A 26,034-nucleotide genomic window follows, 5' to 3' on the forward strand; every position below is an offset into this window, starting at 1 on the left:
TTTCCAAAAGAGTTTAATAAATAATGAGGTTCTTTCTGTACTGTATAAACTATAAATATACCATGCAGTCCTTTATAACTTAAAATAATTTACAGACTGAGGTAGGGGGGTAGGAGGGTGCTGGAGGGCGTAGCTCCCCGCTCAGGGTCTCCCTGATTTCCTGCTGAGCACACACACGCAGGCCGTGTCGATGCGGATGAACCTCCAGGCCGCCTGTTTGCCCTCCATGGTCAGGGCCTTGACGAAGGTGTGGGTGGTGGTGCAGTACGAGTTCCAGTGCTTGGCGTCGATCCCGCGGCACCCGCCCGACACCGGCTTGGGGTCCCTGCACTTGGTCTCGAAAAAGTACTGCTTAAAGACGTTGTTGTTGATGTTGACCTCTCCCAGCACCGTCACCTCTTTGCCCTTAATGTCGGTGGCTGTGGTTTTGTCCCCCACCCACATGCTGACGCTGTCGCACACCGAGAACTCCCCCCGGTGCAGCACGGGGTGCGTGGACCTCTTGGTCCTGGCCGTCCTGTTGAGGGCACCTGCGCCGCCGAGCAAGCCCAAACTCTGTCCTTGCCCCGCCACGGGCGGGGGCTCCGTGCTGAACAGCACCCGGGGAGAGCGGAAACGACTCTTCCTAAAGATTTTGGGGTCCACGGTGATGTTTATGGCTTCTCTCCTGCTCCAAGCAGCGTCTTGGCCGCGGGGCGTCCGTGGGGCTGCCTCGGGAAGGTGGTGCCTGTTGCTCCGGTGGGTATTGAGCAGGGAGTGTTCTGCAGGATACTCCAGGGGAGCATTGTCCTCTGACTTTGGAGCTGCCTGTGTGCCGATCAAAAAAGCTACAATCAGAGTGTAGTACAGCATGGACATTACGTTATGCACCTAGAACGAGAGAGAAAGGCACTGTTACTGGGGGCCACGTGGGCACAAACCGCTGCCGTCGCTGGCCATAAAGTTCTAAGATACCTGGGATCATACGGATTTCATCAGGTATTCATGTGGGTGCCAGATGTTGTTCTTCCGGAAGAGCTCATTCAGACAGCATAAATGTTCTTAATAAAGCGAGAACATTAGAAAATAATAGCTAGATTATTATTAATTCCTCTGGTATTTGTTATTAGAGCACTGTTTATGAAGCACTTGTTTGGTGTTATTAATGTGGAGACCATATGGCGACAGCATGTTCCCAGGAGTCAAACCTCCAGTGATTTTAGCAGCAACCTTTTTGGCCAGGGCTGGTCTCTTGCTGCAAATACCCTGAAGAGGAGGGAAACAAGAAGCTAAACCAACCTAAACCAGCTGTCAGTTCCCTAAACTTGTCAGCAGAGTTGTCCAGGACCTCGTGCCATCATCACACCCTCAAGCAGCCACACTCACCTGCCATGTGGCCAGGCCCCACCACTGGTTGGCTCAGCAGCCTCCAGCAGCTTCCAGCTTTCCCATCTGCCCTTTCAGGACATGCCACATGGCTGATTCAGGGCAGATAAAGCCCAGGCTCCTTCCCCAAATTGCTCAGGTATCCATGCCACAAAGGCAGGTGGGATTTTTCCATATTTAAAGACAAATATGGGTATTTGTCTTTAAACATGGATTCCAGGCTGCCTCTGCATTGGTATCTTAGGTACAGCATAGCTGATGCCATTGTGGCCATAGTAGTGGGAATTCTGGACAGGGAAACATCTGCCTTTTTTCAGAATACCAGGAGCAAGAACCTCCTCAAACGTCCCTGCAGAGCAGATGCAGCTCCAATGCTAGTCCTCTTTCCATCCAGATGACATGCACATCTGTTTGGGTGTGGAAAAGTGCAATCCAAACGTCTAAACCTTTGCTAAAACCCGTTTTATGCTGGAAGAGCAGCAGCAGCAATACCTCGTTTGGGCAACGAGCATGTGCTGACTAATTCAGCCACGTGTCGGGAGCAAGAGACACTCAAAAACGCTCTGAAAATTGCAGTGAAGGGCAGACATTGTGTTTCCTCTGTGAAGACTTAACAAGCAGAGACGGGGTATAAACAGAAAAGCCCGAGCAAGGCTCCTCCCCGTCTCTTTGCCTTGTTTTCCTGACATGTCTCAGCTGGCCCCGCGCTCCGCCGTGTCCGGCCAGCAGGCAGGAGGCCCCGTGTCCACTGGACAAACAGGGTTTTGTACAAGAGGAATCGGGCTCTGCAGTTCATGCCCTGATTTCCCAGAATGTCTTAATGTTTTTTCTGGGTGTTGGTCAATTATTGTGTAGCAGTTCCCCCCCTCTCTGTTTCAGCTTTCTCGGACTAGGATCCCAAGCAGCACCAAAGGAGCTCAACCAGGGTTTTAGCCCTGTAGGAAATGCAGGATAGCCCTAAGATGTCCCATAGGATCTCGTGTGTCTTATCTCAGACAGGAGCTGAAATGTCATAAACAGCAGGGCTGGGCAAACATTTAGGAAATCAGCAGGAGATACCAAGTGAAGGTAGGGACTGAGGAGGGTGGAGGTGCAGTCCCTGCATGGAGGGGAGGAACGAAGAGAAAGGCCAAAAGCCACGTGAGCACTTGTCTGTGCAACAGCTGGGCTGGAGGAACTGAGGGCAAAACAGGGATGAGGGGAGTCAAATCTTTGTCACAGGGAAAATCCAAAGCTGCTTTAATTTGCTTAAAGCAGGGCTGAGGGCTGCTGCTTTCCCACGTGCTGCCCGAGCTGGAGCAATCAGCATCATCGTCTGTATAAGGAAACAGAGCTGGGTGTAGCTCACAGCTTGGCTGTGCACGATCCAGAGAGTAACCCCTTGTTCTACAACCAAATTAAAATCAGATGGTTCATTACATCTCGACAGAGTTAGCTTTCCTGACAGAAATGGTAATGGAAAAGGTTTGCAGAACAAAACCCAGGCACAATTTAGCCATGCCAATGGCAGCCTCAACCTATTGTGTTTATACATAAACCCCTTTTTTATTGTTTCCTTCTATAAGAAAGAGATGTTGCAATGTCAGCAAAGAGCTGGTTGTGGTTTTGTGCTGTACAAGATTTGCTGCTCTAAAATTCAGCTACATTTATGTCCCTGCTCCAGGTTGCTTGTGTTGCATGTGTTGACATTTTTGCTTCAAGGCCATTAACACAAAAGCAGAAAAATCTCTCCTGCTTGCCTTTTCCTTTTTTTTTAACTGCCTTGTATTTCCTCTCCTTGTAGTAGAACATTCTGTGGAGTGTGAACCAAATACAGGCAGAATGTATTTAGGACATGTGGTAGTTTTCCTGAGGATTCAAAGTTGAATCTTTTCATCAATTATTTAGTTAGTGGAGAATAGAAAGTGACACAAAACAAGGAAGTGGACAAGACCTGATGACACCACAAGCAAGATAAGATTTGAAGAATAGGTGTGCCTTAGGCTGTGAGGGTTGTGGACTTTTTTGCTGGCACATACAGACATTTTACAAGGCTATTTTGGGATGTTGAAAGGGACTCTGAGCAACCTGGTCTAGTGGAAGGTGTTGCAGCCCGTGGCAGGGGGCAGAATGAGATGAGCTCTAATGTCCTTTCCAAAGCATTCCATGAAAACTTTGCCACATACTTAGTTATTAGACCCTTTCATGGTGCTTTCTGGAGATGCTCACTGTGGATGCCAAGTGCAGCCACCTGAACTTGCAGGGACAGGAGCAGCTGCCAGCTCTGGTGCTGGTGGTGCTCGGATGTCTGTGGGTGGCATCGGCCACAAAGACATTTTGACACCAAAATTACAACCCCTCTGTACTAAACCCCACTTTTGTGGTGGCCAAGTGTCATTTAAACACTTCCTCTGGTGTAGCTGCTGCGTGAGGTTGGCCATGGGTGGTCTGAGCCTGCTGGGAGCAGGGTGAGTGCTGTGCTTACCTCGGACTGTACTGCACAAAGAGCTGCTCCCCCAGCAAGGTCCTTATTTCATCCAGAGCTGAGCCGGGCTGGGCTGCAGCATGCCATCGGGCCCTGGGCTGCAGAGCTGAGCCTGGCACTTCCTTATGCTGTGTTTCACTAGAAGCAGAAGTATTTGTTTCAATAATCAGCCAGCAAATCAGTGTTTTCAGCACCATTCCCCACTTGACAGCAGGAGGACAGGGACAAACCCGCTTGCTTGGCTCTCTGAGCTGTGCCTTTTCCCCTGCAGTAAAGAGCTTGGCTAAAGTAGTTCCAGACTTTGCAGAGAGCTGCCTTTATTCAGCACCTTTACCAGACCCAACAATCCACTGTTTCCCACCCTCCTCAGACACCTTCCAGGCTCACCAAACCCTGTGGTGCAGCAGTACCTGCTGGTGGCACTGCCCGAGCTCCGTCTGCACAGATGGACACACGAGGGCTCACAGCCCCAGCCCCTGTGTCTGGGAGACGAATCTGGTTGCAATCAAATTCAGGGGGAGAATCACAGATTGACAGTTACTGGCAGAGAATTGCCTGACTGTGGCTGATATTTGAGCAGAACTGAAGATACGAAACTCGCAGACATACAAAGATATTTATATAAATGTTTGTCATCTTGCTACTGTAAGGGCAGAAACAGCTCCAGTCTTAATTACTGCAGTGTGAATGGTCATATAGACCCCAGCTGAAAGAAAATCATTATTTTCTTCACCAATTAAATCCAGCACACTGACACTTTCTCAGCAAAGTACGTTTCTGATTGTAAATTCGTGAGTGCCACTGAAGGGGATAGAAATAGTATTTTATTAGCCTTACATATTAAATAGCTTATCTGGTCCATTTAATAAGGTAAATAGGGGTTGTATAAGGTACTCCTGTACTGCAGAAATCCTGCTGGATTCAGTGTGGAGATTGAAGTGCATCTGCTAAGGAGGACAGGCTGCTAATGCCAAAGCATGAACTGGATTCATTTTACACCTGCACAGTGTCTGTCCTCAGGAGAGGGGGCTGCCAGCAAAGGGTTTGGCTCTTACCAACACCCCACACAAGCTACTTGGTGTTTAAAACTCCATCTGAAATCTGCCCAGCCTGTTTCCATCAGTGCAGGGCAGGGGATTCGCTCTGTGAGTGCTCACTGTGTGGTTGTGCAACACTCTGGGCAGTGATTTGGCCACCCTGGATTTGCTGCTGTCTGTGGGTCGTGCTCAGCGTCTCCCCTACCTGTGTGTTGCTGTATTTAGGAGCTGAGATAGTTACAGTGATATCAGGAAGGTCAATCAGGGCTCCAAAATCCAAAGCTTGGTGCTGCAGATGGAGTGGGCTGTATTTTTGCAGGAATAGTGGAGTACTAACCCTTTCAGTGAACTCTGGAGAGTTTAGTACCAGTAATGATAGAGCTATAACGTGCTGGCCACTGCCAAAAATAATCCAACAACTTTTCCGACTGTTCTGCCACCCTAAGAAAACACTCTTTCAGTTCCAACTGGCTGGTTTTTAACCACAAAAGAGTTTATTTTCAGCAGGACTTCTTTTTTTTTTTAAAGCTCATTTACCGCCTTTTTCCCGGATTTCTGGTTGTGGCAGAATCCAGTAAATGATGCCGTGTTACTCAGCATCTATATACTATTCCTTTGTACCTACCACTCCCAGACATTCATAAAATATCCTACTGAAGTAACTATTTATTCAGAATTTACGTGCAATTCAGGATGACAGACTTGGTGGGTAAAAAAAAAGTCTCACTTTAATCTTAGTCTCAGCATGTATAGAATAGAATCATAGAATCACACAGAATGGTTTGGGTTGGAAAAGACCTTAAAGCCCATCTTGTTCCAGCCTCTACCATGGCCAGGGACACCTTCCACTAGCCCAGGTTGCTCCAAGCCCCGTCCAACCTGGCCTTGAACAGTTCCAGGGATGGGGCAGCCACAGCTTCTCTGCCCAACCTGTGCCAGGGCCTCGCCTATATTTCAATTATTACCTTTTTCAGACAGATCCACTGGTAAATAATGAATTTGTTTCTTATTGTAAACCTCTATGGGGCATTCCTGTGCAAATTGCATTTTATGTATTTATAACATGCCACTTGTCCTGCTGGATCCTGGTTGCTCCAGAGAAGCTGTGGCTGCCCCTGGACCCCTGGAAGTGTCCAAGGCCAGGTTGGACGGGGCTTGGAGCAACCTGGGTTAGTGGAAGGTGTCCCTGCCCATGGCAGGAGGTGGAACGAGATGGGCTTTAAGGTCCCTTCCAACCCAAACCATTCTGGGATTTTGGAGAGTGGAGAAATGGATCACATCAAAAAGCAACTGGTTCTGTGTCTTGAAAAACTCTTTGCTTGCAGGGCCTGTAAGCCCAACAAGTGCCAAACAAAACAAGTGCAGGGAATTCCTTTTTAATTAAAGTTTCCCACAGAATCTGAGAAAAAATGGACAAGAAGGGTGTGTTGCCTGGAAACTTATTGGGAATGAAAATTTAATAAATGTACTAAATTAATTGCTTCCAATAAGAATAGCAGTCAGTGCAACCTCCTAATTGCACATTGACCAGATGCCATCAAGTAGCTCCTACACTAGTGAGAGAAAAGATAGATTAATGCTCAGTTTGGCTCAATCAAACCCAGCAAGTACATTATTTTCTAAATAAAAATAAACACGGGCAACAAACATTAAGCATAGAATGTTGTAATCTAAAGCCTGATACAATTTGGAATGTTGTTTTCTGTCATTCTTGAAGTTGCTGGCGTGTTTTAGGGATGTGCAAAAAATAAACAGAGCTCCTTGGCTGTCAGTGCAGCAAAAGGGATCGTGGAGGTCACCAAAACAAGCAACAAGTAGTGCTTTAGTTTTGTCTCCCTGCTTCTGGTAGCAAGAGAGGAATGAAGGAGGCAGCTGGTGCTGAAGTCCCTGGTGAGGAGAAGGTGTCTCTGGCACATCTTCCTCACACAAGAGGTACGTGAATGATACGAATTAAAATTTAGCATTAGCGATTCAGGGAAATGATTCCCGAGCCCTGGGAGGGAATCCTGAAGCCATTATGACTAAGAGCAGCGTCAGTGGCACAGCTTTCCCTTGATCTTAGCCGATGAGCAAGAAAACGGGAATTTCTGATGGACTCAACATCTCATTCCTCTATTATATCTGCAGTGACTCAGCTTGGAAATAAGAAGTTTATGGGTGCTGGAGAGCCAGCTGGAAGCTACCTGTGTCTCATACACTTCTTTTTTTTCCCCAAAGGCCTCCAGCACTGAAATGTTCCTTTGAGGATTTCTAGGGAGAGCAGGAGACTGAGAAAAATGCTGCCCTGCAGCAACGAGCGCCCTGTCACTGTGATCATCATCATCACAGGATGTGCAACAAGTATCTACCTCCAGATCTCTGACTCATGTTTAGCAGAGGTAAAGATAATAACAGGGATGCTTCATAGTCCATTATGCATTAATTTTGGGGTAATTAAGCACTATGAGTCTTGACCCATCCCTGGAGGAGTTCAAGGCCAGGCTGGATGGGGCTTGGAGCTACCTGGTCTAGTGGAATATTCCCTGCCCATGGCACAGGGTCTGGAATGAGATGATCCTTGAGGTCACTCCCAACCCAAACCAGTCTGTGATTCTGTAGCTCTGCAGGGTGGGGCTTCACCAAATCAGACACCACTAAGGCTTTGGAAAACACTTCTTAAGGTTTATTTTATGCTTATTGGGGCATAAGTAATAGAAATGGCTTATTTGCAGCAGCCTGATCTTACCCCTCCTATCCTCCTGAGCCAGTAGATAAATATTTCAATTCTGATGTCTCTGTAGAGAAGCCCCAAAAAAGGAAAAGAAGTTTTTTGCCCATTCCCTTCATTTACACCCCATTCCCTGAAGTGAAGCCACCTGATGGGAGAGAGATCCAGCCTGGAGCCACAGGGGGCTTCCTTACAGGGGGTGACAGGTCTTGTGGCACAGGACAGGCAGAGCTCACCTTTAGAAGGCTCACTTTGCAACTCCTGAGTGGTAAAACAAAATCAAGACTTCTATCATCTGTCATCATTTGTTTTGCAACTCAAATTCAGTTTACGGTGTTTGGCCTCGTGATACTCTCACTTGTGGAACATGCTCATGGGAATTTAGAGTCATCAACAGTCATCTAAAATGTGAAAAAATGCATGATCTTTAGGTCACAGTGGCCATACCAGTAAAGACTTGCAGTGGGATGCAGCTCTTGCTGTGACAGATTGGCTGTTAGGAAGTGTTAAACGTGCAAGGAAGAGAAAAGTTTATCCTTGTTAAGATAACAAACTGACAGCCTTTAAATAAAAGATAAAGAAATTGCCTCTGTCAAGATAAAAATCTCTTTAAATACAGCGAAGGAAAAACAGTCACTTGCAAAACTAGTGACAATCTCTGGAAATAAATGACTGAAAACAGCCTTGGAAAGGATCATGTGAATCTGATTCTCCTGAAGTCAAAGACCTCAATGGCAAAATTCTGGTAAAATTAAATGAGCTAGGAGCAAAAATCCTGGCTAGAAATAAGTTATCCGAGCATACCACAAGTTGTATATCACCCCTGTATTATCATCTATAATATAATCCTAAAATTAATGATTGACATGTGATGATTACTTTAGAACTTTCCACGCAGCCTCGAAGCTGGATATATATTTTATAGGGCTCCAGGGTTTCATATATCCTAATTCACAGGCACAAAGGAGAGCCTAAACAACTCAGGCACTAACTGACAGGGAAACTACTGCAGGATAAATGGGATAAATCCATCCCACTCATATAAAGTTGGATGCCTCCATCCTACCCAGCTGTCAGCTGGCACGAGGGATTGCTGCTCCCTCCAATTCCTGCCCAAAAACAGGAGGACAACTCATTCCCCAGTTTCTGTTTAAACAGTGAGTCCAAAGATCTTAATGAGGATGGTGCATGGCCTGTCCCTCTCCCCTCTACACCCTTCCCAAAGGGATTTATGTTTGGGAATAGTTGGTTTGCTATATTTGACCCTGAGGTTTCCAATACAAAATGACCGGGAATGAAATAACTGGAATTTCAGACTTCACGAAACTACCAAAATCAAACTGGAATTCATCTGGGACCAGAAAGTATGAGGGCAGTCAGACTGTGATGTTACTATCCCATCTTACAGCCAAAAGTAGTTAAGGCAGAAAAATACAATATCTTTAGGGCCAGTAAACTTTTCCAACTAGTGATCTTATTCCAGCTATTCAGAAGGGAATATAAATCCTGATTCTTGTCCAAACCCTGATTAATAAGAACCAGCTGAATCCCAGCAGCAAGGCTAGCATTTAGTTTTTATTCAAGCTCATAATTTTCATTTATATTCTCCTTTTTCACTTTTCTACAACTGCACAGAGAAATTGGAAACAAAGGAGATTTTTAGTGTCTGGACATGTTGGAGTGTGATGCACAAAGTGTGGTGACTCCAGAAATGAGGCAGAAAACAAAATTGAGCAGGGTTGTCATGATTAGATTCCCAAAGGTAAATTCCATCATCTGCAGTGTTTCTCTAGATCTTGATTTTGGAAAAGAACATTATGTAAGGGCAAGGAGCATCCATAAATTATTATGGCCAAGATCCTCATGACTTTTCAGGCTTTACTGTTCTATTAATTATTTACATCCAGAAGGAATTTTGCCTTCTACAAATCTTCCAGTGTGTTTATAACTATTTTAAATGACTCAATGATATTTTAATGGGGCAGGAATTCTGAAAAATACCAAAGGGAACCTGAAGTGTGTCTTTGCTTGGCAATCAAAGTACAGAAAGAAACAGTAAAGAAAGCAGGAGTTGAGAGAACTGTAAAACTGATATTCCACTAGAGCTGAGGGCCTGGCTGCACCTGATTAAAAATGTAGCTGGAGCAGTTCAAACTGAGTGTTGGATTTTTTTTTTTTTCCATTAAAAAAACCCTTCAGGACACAGACAAAAGTCTACAAAATAAAACCTTGTGAAATGGAGATGCTCTTGTGTTCACTCACAGATTGCTGAGATAGTGAAGGAACACTGAAGAAACAGAACATTGCTTTGCCTGTGCAGGATTTTCCATCCAAAAATGCCAAGACATTTTACAAACACTTAATAAAATGAACCTCCCCACTCGGTTATGGTCAGTAGAATTTACTTCTGTAGCAAGTGAAGAACCCAAAGAATAACACAGAATTCTTGCCAAGCAGTAGCAGCGTTCCTCTTCTCCATTGCCCCTCTCCTGTTTATTTTTTCTAAAACTTCTAGGATATTCTTTCCTGTTTCTAAACCTGGTTTACCTTCACGAGACCTACAGAATTCAGTTACTTTCTTAGTGACTGAAGTTCCCTCTCTCATGATTTACTTTTCATGGCAATGTGAAAACGATGGGAAGAAAACTCAAACGAGACCTTTAGAAATGGAATTCTTAATTCTCATTGCAGCTGGAGATGGGTATTGACCCCACAAGAGTCGCAGTCATTCTGTGCCCTCCTAATTGTAGCAGCAAGTAACTCATAAGGCACGGGGATAATACTTCTAATTACATTTAAATGTTAATATTTTTCTTCATTGCAAAGCCTGAGCTTGTTCTGCAGATCGTGAAGATGGAGTGATGATGCTCAGACTCTTGTACTCCACCTGCCTTTCCCCTTCAATCTGAGTTCAAAACAATTTCCTTAGAATCCCTAAGTACTCCACCACAGAGATGTGAAAATACGGTGGGTTTTGCCATCTAAACCAAGCAAACAGTTTGGCTGGGTGCAAGAAAAACTTCCAGCTTTGAAGGTTTTTTTACTACTTGCTGGGCGACTTAAAAATTCAAGTTACTAAAGAGGTGGTAAAGAGGGGTTTGTTTCCCTGCACAGCAAGACCCTTTTAGATGTGGTGCAGTTTTGAAATGAGAGGGTAAAACCTCCTAAGAAGCAGGGTCTGCAGTAGAGCTGTCCACAAAAAAATCTAGAAACACCACCAAATAAAACAAAGCAAACCACAGAGACACGGACCGAGTTATCAGGTTGCAGCGTCATCTGAGCGGCTCTTGTAATGTTCTCCACAAGCACAAGTAGTTCTTGCAGGAGAAATAGGAGTATCCTGACATCTAGGCTAGTCCACCAAGAAAAACACGAGGTTTTTACTATTGCTTAGACATTTAAGATGCTAATTCTAATGCTTTGGCTCATCTGAGCACGGGCAGAAAAAGGAAACCGGCGAACAGGATTTCACCTCTCAGCTCCAGAGCAACGGTGCTGCATCGTTTCCTACGAGCAGACAGAGCTGGTTTGTAAACTGTGGTGCTGCTGGAATTTTTCCCCTTGGGCTTTCATACTTTGTATGTTTGTACTCAGCACTTACTGAGGATTAAAGGACAGTTTCTGTGTCAGAGTGTTGACACGACGCAAAATGCTCCATACCTACATTTTTTTTTTCCACTGTATGTTTTTCTGAGTTCAGCCTGGAGGATGGTCCTGATTAATTGGCAGCAGAGTAAACCACTGCAGAGCATAAGTGTCCAGGGAAACAAATCCTATTTCTTCATATGCTTTTATTTGCCTCATTGTCCTTATTTGTGCATTGTGTTTTACTGTGTGCGTGCCTCAAGTGGTGGGAAAAAGAGCGTGGTTTTGCCAATGTTTGTAATCCATGGGAGTACCAGCTCCTTCTCTCGTCACCAAAATCCTTTCCTGCACTTTTATTTATGGAATGAACGGATTAAAAAGCAGGAGAGCTGGATTACCATCCCCTCCTGCAGTGACTCAGTGGTGCAGCAGCAGACACACCGTGCTCTTGCATTGAGTTATCTCCTCAGGACCAGACAGACCTGAACCTTCCCTGTGTGAGCAGAACAGCCCTTGTGCTCATCTGGTAATGGTTTGCTGGGCAGCACATTCAAGGGCCAAGCAACACAGTTCTGCTGCTACAATCTCCTGTGCTCTGGATCCCAGCCCTGCCCCTGGTCATGCCTATGTCTTGACATACTCAGTTTTGTCTCCTCTCCAGCTCCAAGTGCTGCTCCACATGCCTTCTGACTCCTCTATTTGCAAGCCTCCCTGCCTTCTCCTTTCACACATTGACACCAGCTGCCTCAGAGTTCCTGCCCCACACAATTGGTGCACGTGGAACCTCTTGTTGTCGTCAGCACCCTGGCTTTCATCTGCTGTGGAAGGTATTTAGTCATTTTATTAATTCTTTTATTGTATTCACTCCCATGGTTGCAATGCCAGACAACTGCTGGCAACCCTGAGGAGGGGTGGTAACAAAATGTTTTGGGTTCTGTGCATTAGCAACAAAATATATCTTCAGGAAAACTACTTGAAGCTGCGTTTTCTTGCCCTGAACAAGTACAGAGACTTGATTTAGGAGTTACCTCATTCCTATGCTCTGAGAATCTCAGCTCTGCTTCGCTCGAGACCCTGACACTTAAACCTGTGAGGCCAGAGAAACAGAGGTCAAACTTCAGCACTCTCAGCATCCTGAGTGTGTCAGGCAGCTGCTGCACAACAAATCTGCTCATGCTCCCAGAGAGCACAGACAGTTTGAACTGGGTCCATATTTCAGCTGCATGGTGTGGGCTGCTGGGCTCGGGCCCAGGGAGAAGTGGGGAGTAGGAGTTTTCCATCTTCCTATTATGTCAGAGTTTGAGGGGAGGCAGCTGCTGTGGATGTTTTAAGATAGGAGGTTTTTATTCCCCACTCAGCCATTTAAGGTGAAATGAAATTTAAGGTGACATTTACGTGAGGGGAAGGGGTTTTGTTTGTGTGGATCTTGAACCTCTGGAGCCTGATGGCTCTGGAATATCCTCACCTCACACTAAGCTTGACTGATGATCGGTGTAAGAGGCAGAGAAGTGGATGATGTTGCAGAGTGCAGGACGTCCTCCCTTGCTGGGAGCCTGAAGTTGTCTCTGAAATAAATCCCTGAGTCTCTGAACAGTTCTCCTGGTCACAGAGTTACTCTGTGAAAAAGGACAGTTCAACAAAAAAAGTGTCTGTCAAGGAAAGATCTGATCTTTTCTTGTACTGTGGGAATCCTTTAAGCAAAGAACAGAGCTCAAAGAAGTTTAAATGAAGTTCAGCAACCTTTGCTTAAGAACAGGAAAGAGGGAGTCAGACTGACCTGGCAGTCTCAGCAGTTCTTATAAATCTCTGTTTGGCAACTCACTTGTGTTCAGAGCATTTGAAGGGTCTTTACATGTTCTGTTTTCTGGCATCATCTGGTTGCTGACAGCATTTTTTGCTACAGTCAAAAAGCATAATGGGGAAGATGCATCTTCTCCTTTCAAGCCGTGCCCTTGCATGTTTGTTCCACACTGTTCTAGAACTCTCTCTGGCCCTGCTCTAAGGCTGAATAACTGAATGCCCGAACTTCAACATGATGTTGATGGTGTTGGACATCTCTGTGTTGTTCACACTTCAGCTTTCTGTGGGGTTCACTGACTCCCCTGGTATGCAGAGCTGGCAATGTGGGAATTCTCATAGAAGTAGGCCAGGATTAGAAGATTACTATTAATGTGTTTGCCAGTGTATTATATTCGTTTCTGCCTTTTATTATTCTAGATATGAACCTTTTTTTTCCATGTCCACGGTGAGATCAATAGACTGAATGTGGGAACTCTTAGAACAGGGAGTTCTAAATTATTGTAACAAGTTTCCTCATCCTATATTCATTAAAACAATCTTGCAGGAGCTGATTAAACAAAACCTTCTCTTAGTACTGTATCACAACCTTCCAGAAAATAGAGGGGAAGGAGTGAGAGTGGGAGGAGCAACTTCTGGAAGCTGTGGAGTGGTACCTTCTTATAGGAAGGAGAACCTGCAGAACTAATAACTTGTAAATAGTATTCCAAGGCTGTGGCTGGTAAGTGAAATATAGATTGAAGTTCACAGAATCATGAAGGTTGGAAGGGACTGAAAGGCTGCAATGAGATCATCAGGCACTGGAAGGGGCTCTAAGGTGTCCCCTGAGCCTTCTCCTGGTTGAAAATCCCCAGTTGTCCCATCCTGTCCTTGTAGGAGATGATGCTGATCCCACTACTACAAAATGAAGTGTTTTACTCAAACCAGTGAGGATACAAAGTCGTGGCTGCATGGAAGAGAGCTATCTTTGTGCAAGCTTTGATGTTAAAAAATAGCAACTTGAACTTGCAGATGCACTGATTACCCTGCTAAAAGAAGACATGGAATCTCTTCCCAGAATTACAGCATTTTAATTAGAAGAATGTGAGCAAAGTCCTAATCTTGTTAGCAAGGATAGATACGGATAAGGCAGAAACAAAATCCACAGCAACACAGCCCAAACATGAAAATCAGTGTCTTGGAGGCTGGTAACAGCAGCAGAACTGCTCCCTGTCACTGCTTTTCCTACAAGACTAAGCTTGACAGTGACTAAGTTGGAAAAAATACCTCTTCTGCCTTGTAACGCTGAGCTCCATCACACCCAGCTGTTTGAAAATACGTGGCTGAAATGCAGGGAAAGGTGCTTTAAATTTACAGACCAAATCCTCTGGTACATGATTGCTCTCTTTAAATTTGCTTTTAGCCTGCCTAAATTCTTGTGACATTCGAGGATCAATAAGAATCTCATCTGTAGCTGATCCTGACAGATGTTAATCTTTGCCTTGGCTTTGCAGTCTGCTGGAAATAGTACTTGTTTCTTCATGTCAGGCCTCTGGCAATGCTTATGGAGTCAGGATTACAGTCTCCAGTGAATCCCATTTTTGCTGTCATTAACTTTCTAAACTGTTCCCCATAGCTGGCAACCTTTCCATGCTTGGAGACCTACTTAGTGGGAAGCTGGGAGAGTGATGGGTTTTGCCTGCCTGGAATCACTGTGGCTTTAATTGAGATTTGTTTAATTTTGTCATTAAGTCCATTTACATTGTAGGCATTTCATGACCATGATCACATACTGTGCCTGCTCACTGGCTGCACTTTGTTGTGATTTACCTATTAAAAAGGAAAAACAGCTCCATGTTTAATTAAGATTTTTGCAAGTAGCAAGGTTTTTTCTTGCATTAACTTAGTTAATAAATTCAGAAACATTTTGGATTGGAAATTGGAGACATGGTTCATCTGCAGAATCTGTGCTGTGCTCTGAGGAAGTGGCTAGATTTGTTTAACAAAATCCAGGTGTGGGGTCAGTAACTGCTTGTCTGGAAGGAACTGATACCACTGTCAGAACCCAAAATATCAGGGTTTATGGCAAACCTTGATCAGAAAGCAATAAGAAAGGAAATATTTCTCCTAGGAATGCCAAGGACAATGTGGTGAACAGAAACCAGTGGGTGCAGCATTGCTGTGTGCATCCATCAGTCCCAGGGATGTGGGACTGCTCTGAGCAACCTGGACCAGTGGAAGGTGTTCCTGCCCAAGGCAGGGAGTGGAATGAGATGAGCTTTAAGATCCCTTCCAACCCAAACCAGTCTGGGATTCTGCAATTCTATGACAGATCAGGGGTTGCAGGTGACTTTCCCTCTCTTAGGATGAGTCAAGGGTGACCAAAACGATGTGGGTTACAACACGAGCTTGATAGTGATCACTTCAGCAGCTGGGGAAGCCACATACTTGCTTCTTAAAATGAAAAAAGAAAGCTGATTAATCAGCTGAGTCATCCTGCTCTGCCTCAGCGTTGGTATGAGTGGCATTCCCTACGGATCAGCCTATTCCGAGGGAAAAGCCAAACCATAATCAAGACTAATTGACTGAGCTCAATCAAATGTTTCAAAATACCACCCGTGAGTTTTAGATCAAATGGAAAGCAGGGATTTTCTCAGTCAGGCACTTAATTGCTTCCTGAAAACTTGCTCTTCACAATAATTTGAAGATTTTCACCAGTGCTCCCTCCAAGTAAAAGGGTTTTCTTCCATTCCCTGGGTTTACAGTAGTAATGTACAGATTAACAGACTGGAACAAGACACCTGCCCTCTCTCAAGTTCTTCTTTTCTGAATGATGCTGCAGTGCTACCTTGTCCCTGGGACAGGAAATCTGCAGCCTCTAGAAGTCAGAACAACTTTTTAGAAGCTTTTAGAAAGATAAATCACCCCAAAGATGTACTAGATATTAGTGCTAGCAGCAAAAAAACACAGCCTTCCAAAGTCAGTAGGTTTTTCAGTTATTATGTCTAGAGAATTATTTCTGTGGGTTTTGTTTCTTACAATTTCGAGCAAAAATTGTTTCAAAGAGGAAGTGAAACGCCAAAATTTTTTTTTTTCAGGAGTTTGTCCAGTGGAGAATAATGGTGGTGTTTTAAATCCTTGCCTGGCTCCTGGTGTGCCCCAGGTTGTGTGCAGCGATGCGAAATTTATCATCTGCACATCTGGAGGTGAATCATCCCTCTCCCCGCACGCACGTGGTTGCACAATTTCATTGACTGCCTGCTTTGATGAATATCTGATACTTGTCTTGTGAAGCCATTCCATCCCATTGGCAACAGTGGGAATTCTGAGCACACTCAACGACTCAATGCGATGTCACAGCTGATGGATTCACATCTGTGCCGGGGCACAGGGTGAGCCAGCCCTGCTTAACAATCCTCGGTGATACCGAGAGAGAAGTCACAGCACAGACATCTGCCTGCAAATCCTGCACCTGCACTCAATGTTTTCCCATCTGTGCAGCACAAGCTGTGCAAAGCAGGTGGTAGGACCTCAGGTAAGATCCAGGATTACAAACGATCATCGTGGGATCATGGAATGATTTAGGTTGGAAGGGATCTTAAAGCTCGTCCAGTTCCACCCCCCTTGTCGTGGGCAGGGATATTTTCCACTAGCCCAGGTTGCTCCAAGCCCCCTCCAGCCTGGCCTTGATGATCTTGGAGGTCTTTTCCTGCCTTTATTATTCTGTAATAAATTCCATAATCCTCCCCCTGCCTAATTAGGACTCTAATTTGTATTGCCATTGAGTACAGAACACCCTTCTGCAGGCAGGACAGGCACACCTGAGCCATGGCTGCACTTCACACATCCTGTATCTCCACCAAAAAGCATTCAGAGAAGTCTGATTTCAAACCTGAATTCCCATGGGGTTTGTACCCATTAGCTCAAATAACCACGTTTGAAGTTCGCTCTCATGGTACCACTTAACCCCAACTGTAACCACGGATTTCCCTTGTCTGGGTATTTGATGTGCACCTTGTATTTATTACAGAGTTATTTGTTAATGCTTTTCTGTGTGTGTGGTGAATCAGCTGTCAGGAAAGAACCATAGTGGTCACAAGAAAGCAGTTTTATTCTGAGCTGGAAGGAAGAGAATGTGGATGAGTAGAGAGTGGAAGGAGACAAAAGATGACCTTTGTAGCCAGATGTGATCTGCAGCAGGACAATATTAAATGCTGTTGAAGAGTGGGACTCCACAGATTATTGTCGTAATTGTGGCAATAGGGATAGATTTTTCTTTGGTATTTGCCTATTTTTACTACAATTTTCATCAGATGATGAATGCAAGAAAATTCTCAATTGTCTAACACAAGAAAAATAAGCTTTTTCTTCTATTCTTTTTAATAACATATGTCTAGCAGATTTCTAACTGAAATATCTTTTAAAGAGGCCTATTGTGTTTGAATTTAGCATCTTTCAACTTTTCTCTGGGGTTCCTTTGCATTAATATTAGGTTCAAAGCAGATAATCAAGGTCTAAACCTTACAAGATCATTTTTGGCCTGCTCAAAATGAAAACCAGAGGGAAGTTTTGCTGATTAGGTGTGTCCTTCCTTTCTCTGCACAATGCCAGAGTTTAAATGCATGTCACTTGGAAATGAGCTTTTGCAAATTCATTTTATTTCAAAGGGAGAGAGATGAACTTGAAATCTGAACTTTAAACATTACATCAGTTTTCCTGTGGCACTGGGAAAAGTGTTATTTTCTTAGAAAGTATTTCCCTTTGCTTTCAAGTGATGGCACAACCGAGTGCTGAAGGCTGAATTCAAATGACTCGAGTTCTTTTGTAAAATTTGAAATATTGGACAGAGGGGGGAAATTCTACAGATCATTGAAGAGTTTCCTAATTTCTTTGCTTCTAAATAAGAGGGGAGAAACAAGGAGGATCAGAACACATGGAGAAAAGAAGTGGTCTCTGGTACAGCCCTTCCCAGCACCAGGAACGTGGATCCAGGGAGAGCTCATGGATCAAACTCCCCCTGATGCTCTGGATTCTGGATGCTTTGCCAAACCCAGAAACTCACACTTTTGGCATATATGAAGTGTCCTGGAATGTGAGGCTGAGCAGTGACCCTTTGCACTCTCCTCTTTTACAGCGTGTCCCTGAGAAAACGCTGAGAGGGAGGTTTGGCAGGAGGGACTGGGGCAGGGAGGGATCGGATCCAGGCAGAACAAAAACATGGGTGTTGAATATTCAGAGCAGGGATAACATCAGTCATGGAATCCCAGGATGATTTAGGTTAGAAGGGACCTTAAAGCTCATCCCATTCCAGCCCCTGTCATTTGCAGGGACACCTTCCACTAGCCCAGGTTGCTCCAAGCTCCATCCAGCCTGGCCTTGGACACTTCCAGGGATGAGGAGTCCACACCTTCCACTGGATCAGGTGGCTCCCAAATAGCAAGGGAAGGAGTGGAAAAGACTCTTGACGTGGAAAATAAAACCACACCTTATTTCTGTGCCTTATTCTGGTGTATTTATTTCTCCTGACACAGTTTGTGTAATTTCTCCTTCCAGGTAAGAAGTGCAGTTACTATGAAGGGTTTTGCTGAGGGAAATGGATAAAATTTCTATCACTGGGCAAAAGAAAGAATAATCAGCTTATTCCCCATTAAATAGAATCCCTTTAATATCCTCTCAATAAGAATGACCAAGTGAAAGGCTCATCTTGGTGATCCTCTCTCTGACAGAGGCAAATGGAAGATCCTAAGAGCGACGTGAGCATCTTGAGTCACAGATAATTCAGATTAATTATTTGTATTGCTTTGGAATGCATGAGCCTTCAGCACCTTGCTGGTCTGGGACTGGGACACAGAGCATCTCAAAAGGATCCTGCAATAATGGGCAGGAAATGATGCATTTTGGAAAATGCAGGCTGTGTCATCCACCACAGGGCAAAGTTCTTTGTGAACAAGCACAGGTCTTTTTTCATACCTGAGTCATCCAGCACATAAAGTCGTCAAAAAAAACCAAAAAAACCTCTGTTTCAAAACAGAACAACACATCTTCTGTGAGCCAGAGCTGTTAAATGTATCATAATCAAAGTATTACATAGCAATGAGGTGCCTGGCAAGTCCCCATTACAAAAATTTCTGAAGATTTTTTTTTTTATTTTTAAGAGCCTGGATCACATATGGTTGTATCAGGAACAAAATAAAACAGTCAAAGTAAAGCAGTGAACCAGACTACAAAAAAAAAAAAAAGAAAAAGAAAAAATAAATGTGTGTCACCTCTGTACCCAAAAAACAGGGGAAAATACAAAATGCTTAAGAACAGGGAAAAAAATCCAAAATAGTAGTTTTTCGCCTTGCAAAGCCATACTTAGCAAATAGAAAGTTATCAAAGACATAATCTGCTTCCCAGCTGTATTTACACTGGGCTAATTTGCTCATTGTAGGTCAGAACTGTCAGAATCAGCCTAATCTTTATAAATATTCTGGGCACTTAACAAGTGGCTGAGCTGAAACCATTTTTGCTGCATTCTCTTTAAGGCAGCAACATTTCTCACAGATACAACAATTCCAAAGAAGTGACCAGCCCTTTGTATAAGAACCAGATTCATTTTATCAATTATTCATTCATTTTCTCCTTGGAAGGAGCTTCTTATCTGCATAACATAAATGCCATTATGGTTTAGTGGGTGTGGTGGTGTTAAGTCAAAAGTTGGATTGATGATCTTGGAGGTCTTTTCCAACCTTAATGATCGTCTGATTTTGTCAATAATATATAAACCGAGCCCAAAACAGCCAAAGGAGTTGTCTTAACTTTTATTTGATTTTTTCTGACTTTGTGCTTGAATCTTTTCCCACTGAAATCAGTGGGAGTTTTGATTCATAACAAGCCAATGGGAGCAGAATTTGATCTTTTATTAGCACACTGTTATGGACCCTATGGGAACAGGAAATCGGATTTTGGAGCCAGGAACATAAACGAGAGAAGGACTTTTTGGAATCGGTTTAATGGTCTGTGTTCAGTGTTCAGTTTTAGAAAATCCCTGAATAAAAGAAGTCTTGAGCTACATCAAGTGGGCTGGTCACTGCAGGTTTGATTTCTGTCAGTCTGAGGGGAGATGTGTTTGGGTCTGAGTTGCAAAGTCCAAGCCAGGCAATTCCTGAGGGTTTTTGCTGTCCACTGTCACCACCTCAGGAAATACCACTGTGAGATGTGGAAACCATTCCATGAGGTGGGACAAGGGGGAATGGCTTCAAACTGCCACAGGGCAGGGTTAGATGGGATATCAGGGAAGAAATCCTTCCCTGTGAGGGTGGTGCAGGCCCTGGCACAGGTTGCCCAGAGAAGCTGTGGCTGCCCCATCCCTGGAAGTGTCCAAGGCCAGGTTGGATGGGGCTTGGAGCAACCTGGGCTAGTGGAAGGTGTCCCTGCCCATGGCAGGGGGTGGGATTGGATGAGTTTTAAGGTCTTTTCCCACCCAAACCACCCTGGGATTCTGTGTGATAAAAGTGATCTCAGCAACAGAAAATGTGAGTCTGATACATCTCGATTTGGGCCATCTGACAGTGTCAGTTCCTGTGCCATGAAATCTTCAAAGCACTGCTGTAAATGCAAGACCCCAGGGAAAAAAAGAAGAAAGGGGGAAAAAAACACTTCCTCCAAGATAAGGAAAATTCAGAGGTGTTTCATTCACTGAACAACGGCCAGGGGGAATTCAAAGGATGCTACAGAAGCCTGGCAATAAAACCATCAAATGTTATTTCAAACTACCTCATGCAGTCATTTGAATTTTGGATCTAGATAATGGGCCACAGAAATCTCATTCATGTGTGTGTGTTTGTAGGGCCTGTTTTCTGCATGCATTGTCAGTGTAATTAATGATGTGTTTCCCTGCTACGTTTTACTTAAGATTTATGTATCATATTGTTAATGAGAGCTGTTAGAAAACATTTTAGTCCAATAATGAGTTTCAAAGAAGGTGTCTGCTCCACCTGAAGACCACAAAGATATGAGATAAATTTGTATTTCCACGTTTGCACAGTATTTCACTGAATCCCACAAGATCCACCAGATTTGTATTTTCCCAGGCCTTCCCCAGCCATAATCTATTTAGACACTGATTGCCTGAGGAGCTGTAAATCTCAGCATTAATTCTATAGTGGTAACTTCCACGAACACGCCCACACCTAATTTCTTGGGCAAAAATCAAAATGAAGGATGCTATTTTACCTTTTAATTTTGCCAGAATTGCCCTTCTTTTTATCAGAGAACTGGCCACCCACAGTTAATATTACACAGTCACCACTTTTTTTCCAGGGTAGGTCAAGTATTTGCTCTGAGTAAAGCACTGAGGAGAAGTTTCTAGAACAGAAGTGCATCCAGGTCAGTAATTCTGCCTCCTGCAGCAGCTGCTGATTGTGGGGAGTGGTGCATGAATAGGGCAACCACATGGGGATCATCTCCTTGGAGTGCTCTCCCACTCAGCAATCATTTTGGATTTATGGAACCACAGGCAGCATCTTTGCTTTCAGAATGTCTGATTGCTTCCTGAACCCTGTGACCTACAAAATCCCATGGAAAGGAATTCCAGGGCTCCATTACACCCGGAGAGAGGAACCACCTTCTTTTGTTCGCCCTGAACTTGCCACCTGCCAGTTCTATTTCCCACTCCTTGATTTTGGAACTGAGAGACAAGACAACAGCCATTTCCTTTAAACATCTTAAGGACAACTATGACTATAAATATCTCCCTTACACCCCTCCTCAGCCATCTCTTTTCCAGACTTAGAAATCACAATTTCTCTAAATACAGAAAATGTTCCAGGCTTTCATCATCCTTTCATCATCCTTTTCTTGCTTTGCTTTATCCTTTTATCCATGTAACTGATGGTCAGAACTACAAGCAATGTCCAGGATTTGGGGACAATATGAGTTAATATTGAGGGTCTGAGATTTTCTTTCCCCCAAATTCCATGGCTTTAGGATCAGTGGAACTGGGCAGACAAGAGTGCACACAACCCACAGTAATTGATACTACTCTCTCTTGGCAACAGCAAAAATGATCTTGCTTTACTTGACCACAGAATTTTTGGTATAAATGCACACACACACACACACACAAATATTTTATGAATTCCACAGAGTGCACAAAGGGCATTGTGTCAGGAGAACAAGCCACACACATCCCACAGGACATCTGTCCCCGAGTGGGAGAGGCGCTTTGGTTGGAGAAATGTTCTTAAATGCATTGGCCTCTGTGACCGGGCTCAGGTCAGACCCAACCCAGGGGGAACTTCCTTCTGGCTGGGGAAGGAGCACAGTTACAGCAGCACTGGCACATGTGCCTTTTGTTTACATAGAATCACGGAATCATTTTGGTAGGAAAAGGCTTCTAAGATCATCGAGTTCAGTCATTAACCAGCACTGCCACATTCACCACTAAACCATGTCCCCAAGTGCCACATCTAAGCATTTTTTGAACACTTCCGTGGATGATGACTCCACCACTGCCCTGGGCAGCCTGTGACAGCGCCTGACCACCCTGTCAGGGAAGAAATTTTCCATAATATCCAACCTAAACCTCCCGTGGCACAGCTTGAGGCCGTTTCCTCTCATCTTGTCCCTCGTTCCCTGGGAGCAGAGTCCGACCCTCTCTTGGCCACAACCTCCTGTCAGGGAGTTGCAGAGAGCCAGGAGGTCCCCCCTGAGCCTCCTTTTCTCCAGGCTGAGCCCCCCCAGCTCCCTCAGCAGCTCCTGGTGCTCCAACCCCTTCCCCATCTCCGTTCCCTTGGGGCAAGTTTCCTTCCCATGAGACAAGTTTGGTGGCGAGAGATGTTACCCCACATTTCTCTGAGTGTGTGATCTGACCTCATAAATGCTTTGTTTCGTGGTCACTTGCTGAATAAGGCCCTAAATCCCTGGTTTTGGGTGGGCAGCTGCCGGCAGAGGTCACCGTTGCTGTGGCTGGTCTGGAAGGGGTTGAGTTCCACTGGCTTTGAGTGGCCTCACATTTGGGATCGACAAATATTTCTAACCCCTCCAATCCAGCGCTGGCTTTTGCTGTTAAGAGCACTGAATCTTTTGGAATGAAACCATGAATTTTATTAACCCTTTATTTTAATCAGAGGAGTTTGTTCTTAAAACATAGACTGAAAAAAAAAAACCCATGGATTTCTGTTTACTTCTTTAAATCACCAGTGTTTTTTCCACTTGCCTTTAATTTAATTTAATTAATGCTAATTAATATGTATTCAATATTCAGTTAGTCCTACAAGCATGCTGTATAGAAACAAAAAACAACAACAACAAAAAATTAATAGTATTTGTATTTAAATTTTATATGGCCAAAGCTGTGGAGCAGTAGGGGAATTTATGGGATTTATTCAATTGATTCAAATAATCTAGTTTTTAATGTGTTCTATTTGACCCTTGTTCCAGGCATCCAGGCATTAAAGGAACGCAGTTTGTACTTGAAAACCCTAATGGGAACACATAATTTAGGTATTTTTCTAACCTGATTTTTTTAAATTAATATCTTACAGTGATTTCATAGATTGTCCAGTTATTCTATGGAGTAGTTGTTTGTTTAGCATATGAGATGAAATGATGCTCGTGCTTGTTATAATTCTCCAGTGAACTTAAATGAAGAAATCTAAAAGATACTTTCAGGTTTTGATGGAGAAAAGAGTCACTTCTATGAGGATGAGAAAAAGAAAGCCACAGTTACTTTCTTTCCCACCTTGTTGTGAGTGACAGATCCCTTCAGGGTGAGTGACTGGGATTGATCAAGATGTGGAATCACTGTTACTCCACTGCCCAGATGTGTTGGGGGGCTCCTCTCCAGATCTGGCTGAGATTTGTTTAAAAATGATTCATATGGATGATTATTGATATATTTAAAGGCCAAGTCTTTCTTATCATACTTGAGAACGCTCCAGTATATTTAATTCTTCATTCCATCACTGCAATCTCCTTGGGAAAGTGCAGAAAATATTGTAGCCCTCATAGATTCAGACAATTGCCTGAAATGGCAGTTGTCAGGGGGATTTTAAAAGCCTGTTTTCCACAATATCTGAACCAGCTCCAAAGTGCCAAGAGCAGGAAGGTACAGACAAATCAGCTCCCTCTCTACCTTATTGCAGATAATTGTCACCTTTCAGTTTGGCTTAGCGAAAAAAAAAGTGCCCCCAAAACTTTTTATTGTGATACTTCAATGCATGAAAACATCCATAAATTATCTGCCTAACAGTTACAATGCAACTTCCAAGCTGTGACAACTTGGAAAACCAGCCTGACAAGCACGCTCACTTTTGGTGTTTTTCTAAAACTTCTTGAGCTTATAAGGAGAATTTAAAGTGAAGAAAGAACCGAAGTACAAGCACTTTTTGTTCTCAGCACACAAATTTCTTCTGTCTCCCTGACTGGGGTCCCTGTTTTCATCTCTGCCTCAGCTAAAAGAAGTGTTATCACCCTCTATAAATCAATAAACATTGTCAGCCCCATCCTGTCACTACGGGCAGGCAGCAGGGAGGTCGTGAGCTTTTCCAAGTGGACATCCTAGAGGATACACAGGGCTTTGGTGAAGTGCTGCTCTGTCTGCAGCCAAAAGGATTCTGCCTTGGGCCAGTCACGCTTTGATTTAGCAGAATTCCTATTTATTTATGTTAGTAAAGGAAGAAAGGAGTTTTTATCCAGAGTAGAATTATCACAGAAAAAAAGAAAAAAAAAAAGAAAAAAAGAAAATAAGAAAGGTTTAATATTCAGAACAAAGCCAGGAAAGAATTTCCATATAGGTGTAACTGCTGTAGAATGCAAATAAAACTAAGTTCCCATATACCTGGATAAAAAGAATAAGAACACTTGCATTTCCCTAAGATTAAGCTGCTCGTGCTAAAGATGTTTTTCAGGCTTTAAGCTTATCCACAGCTGCTTGGAGGAACACCTTCCAGATGTGCGTGCAGCCAAACCTGCCTCAGCAGATGCAATTTTCGGTTTCTCAAAAAAAAAAAAAGCAAAAGCTGCTTTTTAAGCATTGAGGCATTTCGCAGGCACCCAATCTGTGCCTCCTCCGGGGAGCGAAAAAAAAAAAGAAATATAGCAAGGCGACAACAAACAGCACAAAACGCACCGGGCCGGTCGAGGAGATCCCGAAGTTGCCCGAGCGGGTCCGGCTCGGCGGGGGTCACTCACCTCAGAGCCGGGGGGACAGGGGCTCCCGAGGGGTCTCCAGGCTGCTCTGCGCTCTGTAGCACCCCAGTCCTCGGCCGCTCTCGCACGCCAGAAGAGCCATTCACATTCCCTCTGCCTTCGCAGCCTCATTCAGCGCTCGCGGGGCTCCAGCGCCGCACTGACTCACAGCGATCCGGCTCCCTCTGGGTCCTAGCGCTGGGGACGTGTGGGAGCTGCACGGGCTCGCAGGAATTCGGCCCCCTTTGGCTCGGTGCCGAGCCCAGGCGAGGGATGCGCAGATGTGCAGTGAAAGTTTCAAAGCGCGGCTGGTTGTCTGAGTGCGCGCACGGAGCGCCCGGAGAGCCCTCCGGCTTCCCGGTGCCGCTGGCAACAACTGAAACCCTCTCTCTAAGGGGTGTTTTGTCCTCAGCCTTTCCACTCTGCATCCTAATCCCTTGCCCTCAATTTAAAGATGAGGGCTCGCCGAGTGAAACTCCCAGCTCCCCCGATGAATGGGTCCTTTGGAAAATCATCTCCAGAGCCCTTTGCTCGTCTCGGGAGTCTGTAAACAAACCTGTAGGGACATCAATAGTTAACTGGGGAAGAAGTGCACTGTGTTCCCTGCAAAAACTGAGCAGTCCCTATTATCAGCTGTCTCTAACTGGGGTCAGCCAAGCACTGATCTAGAGTAGCAAAGAAATATTTGACCCTGACTTGAGGCAGAGGAAAAGATTATATAAGAGCCCTTCCAGCTGTAATATTCCATGTTTAACATGCTCACCTTAAGTAACAAACAGATATGGAAATGCTTGTCTGTATATTTGAGGAGGTGGATTAACCCCACAACAATGGGGTTTAGGCACTGGTAAATACAGGGAAGAAATGTGAAATGAGAAAATGAAAAATTTCTTAATATATATCTATCTATAAAAGGCAACTTGGCT

The 26,034-nt window shown here is 44.3% G+C and overlaps 1 protein-coding gene across 2 annotated transcripts; it reads right to left on the minus strand.

Annotated features, from left to right (window-relative positions):
* Positions 1-25,631, minus strand: NGF (nerve growth factor). Of its 2 annotated transcripts, XM_050327086.1 has the most exons (3): positions 25,112-25,256; positions 3,830-3,967; positions 1-870 (listed from the first exon to the last, which is right to left on the minus strand). In XM_050327086.1, the coding sequence occupies exon 3, from the start codon at positions 856-858 to the stop codon at positions 142-144; it is 717 nt and encodes a 238-aa protein (XP_050183043.1). In that variant the 5' UTR covers positions 859-870; positions 3,830-3,967; positions 25,112-25,256; the 3' UTR covers positions 1-141. The 2 variants fall into 2 exon arrangements, with proteins under 2 accessions (XP_050183043.1, XP_050183042.1); XM_050327085.1 differs by lacking the exon at positions 3,830-3,967 and having other exon boundaries at positions 1-807; positions 25,112-25,631.
* Between the last annotated feature and the right edge of the window lie 403 nt (positions 25,632-26,034).

Source organism: Myiozetetes cayanensis, unplaced genomic scaffold (genome assembly GCF_022539395.1).
Source record: "Myiozetetes cayanensis isolate MyiCay16 unplaced genomic scaffold, myiCay2020 scf32, whole genome shotgun sequence".
In the NCBI taxonomy this organism is placed as follows: domain Eukaryota; kingdom Metazoa; phylum Chordata; class Aves; order Passeriformes; family Tyrannidae; genus Myiozetetes; species Myiozetetes cayanensis.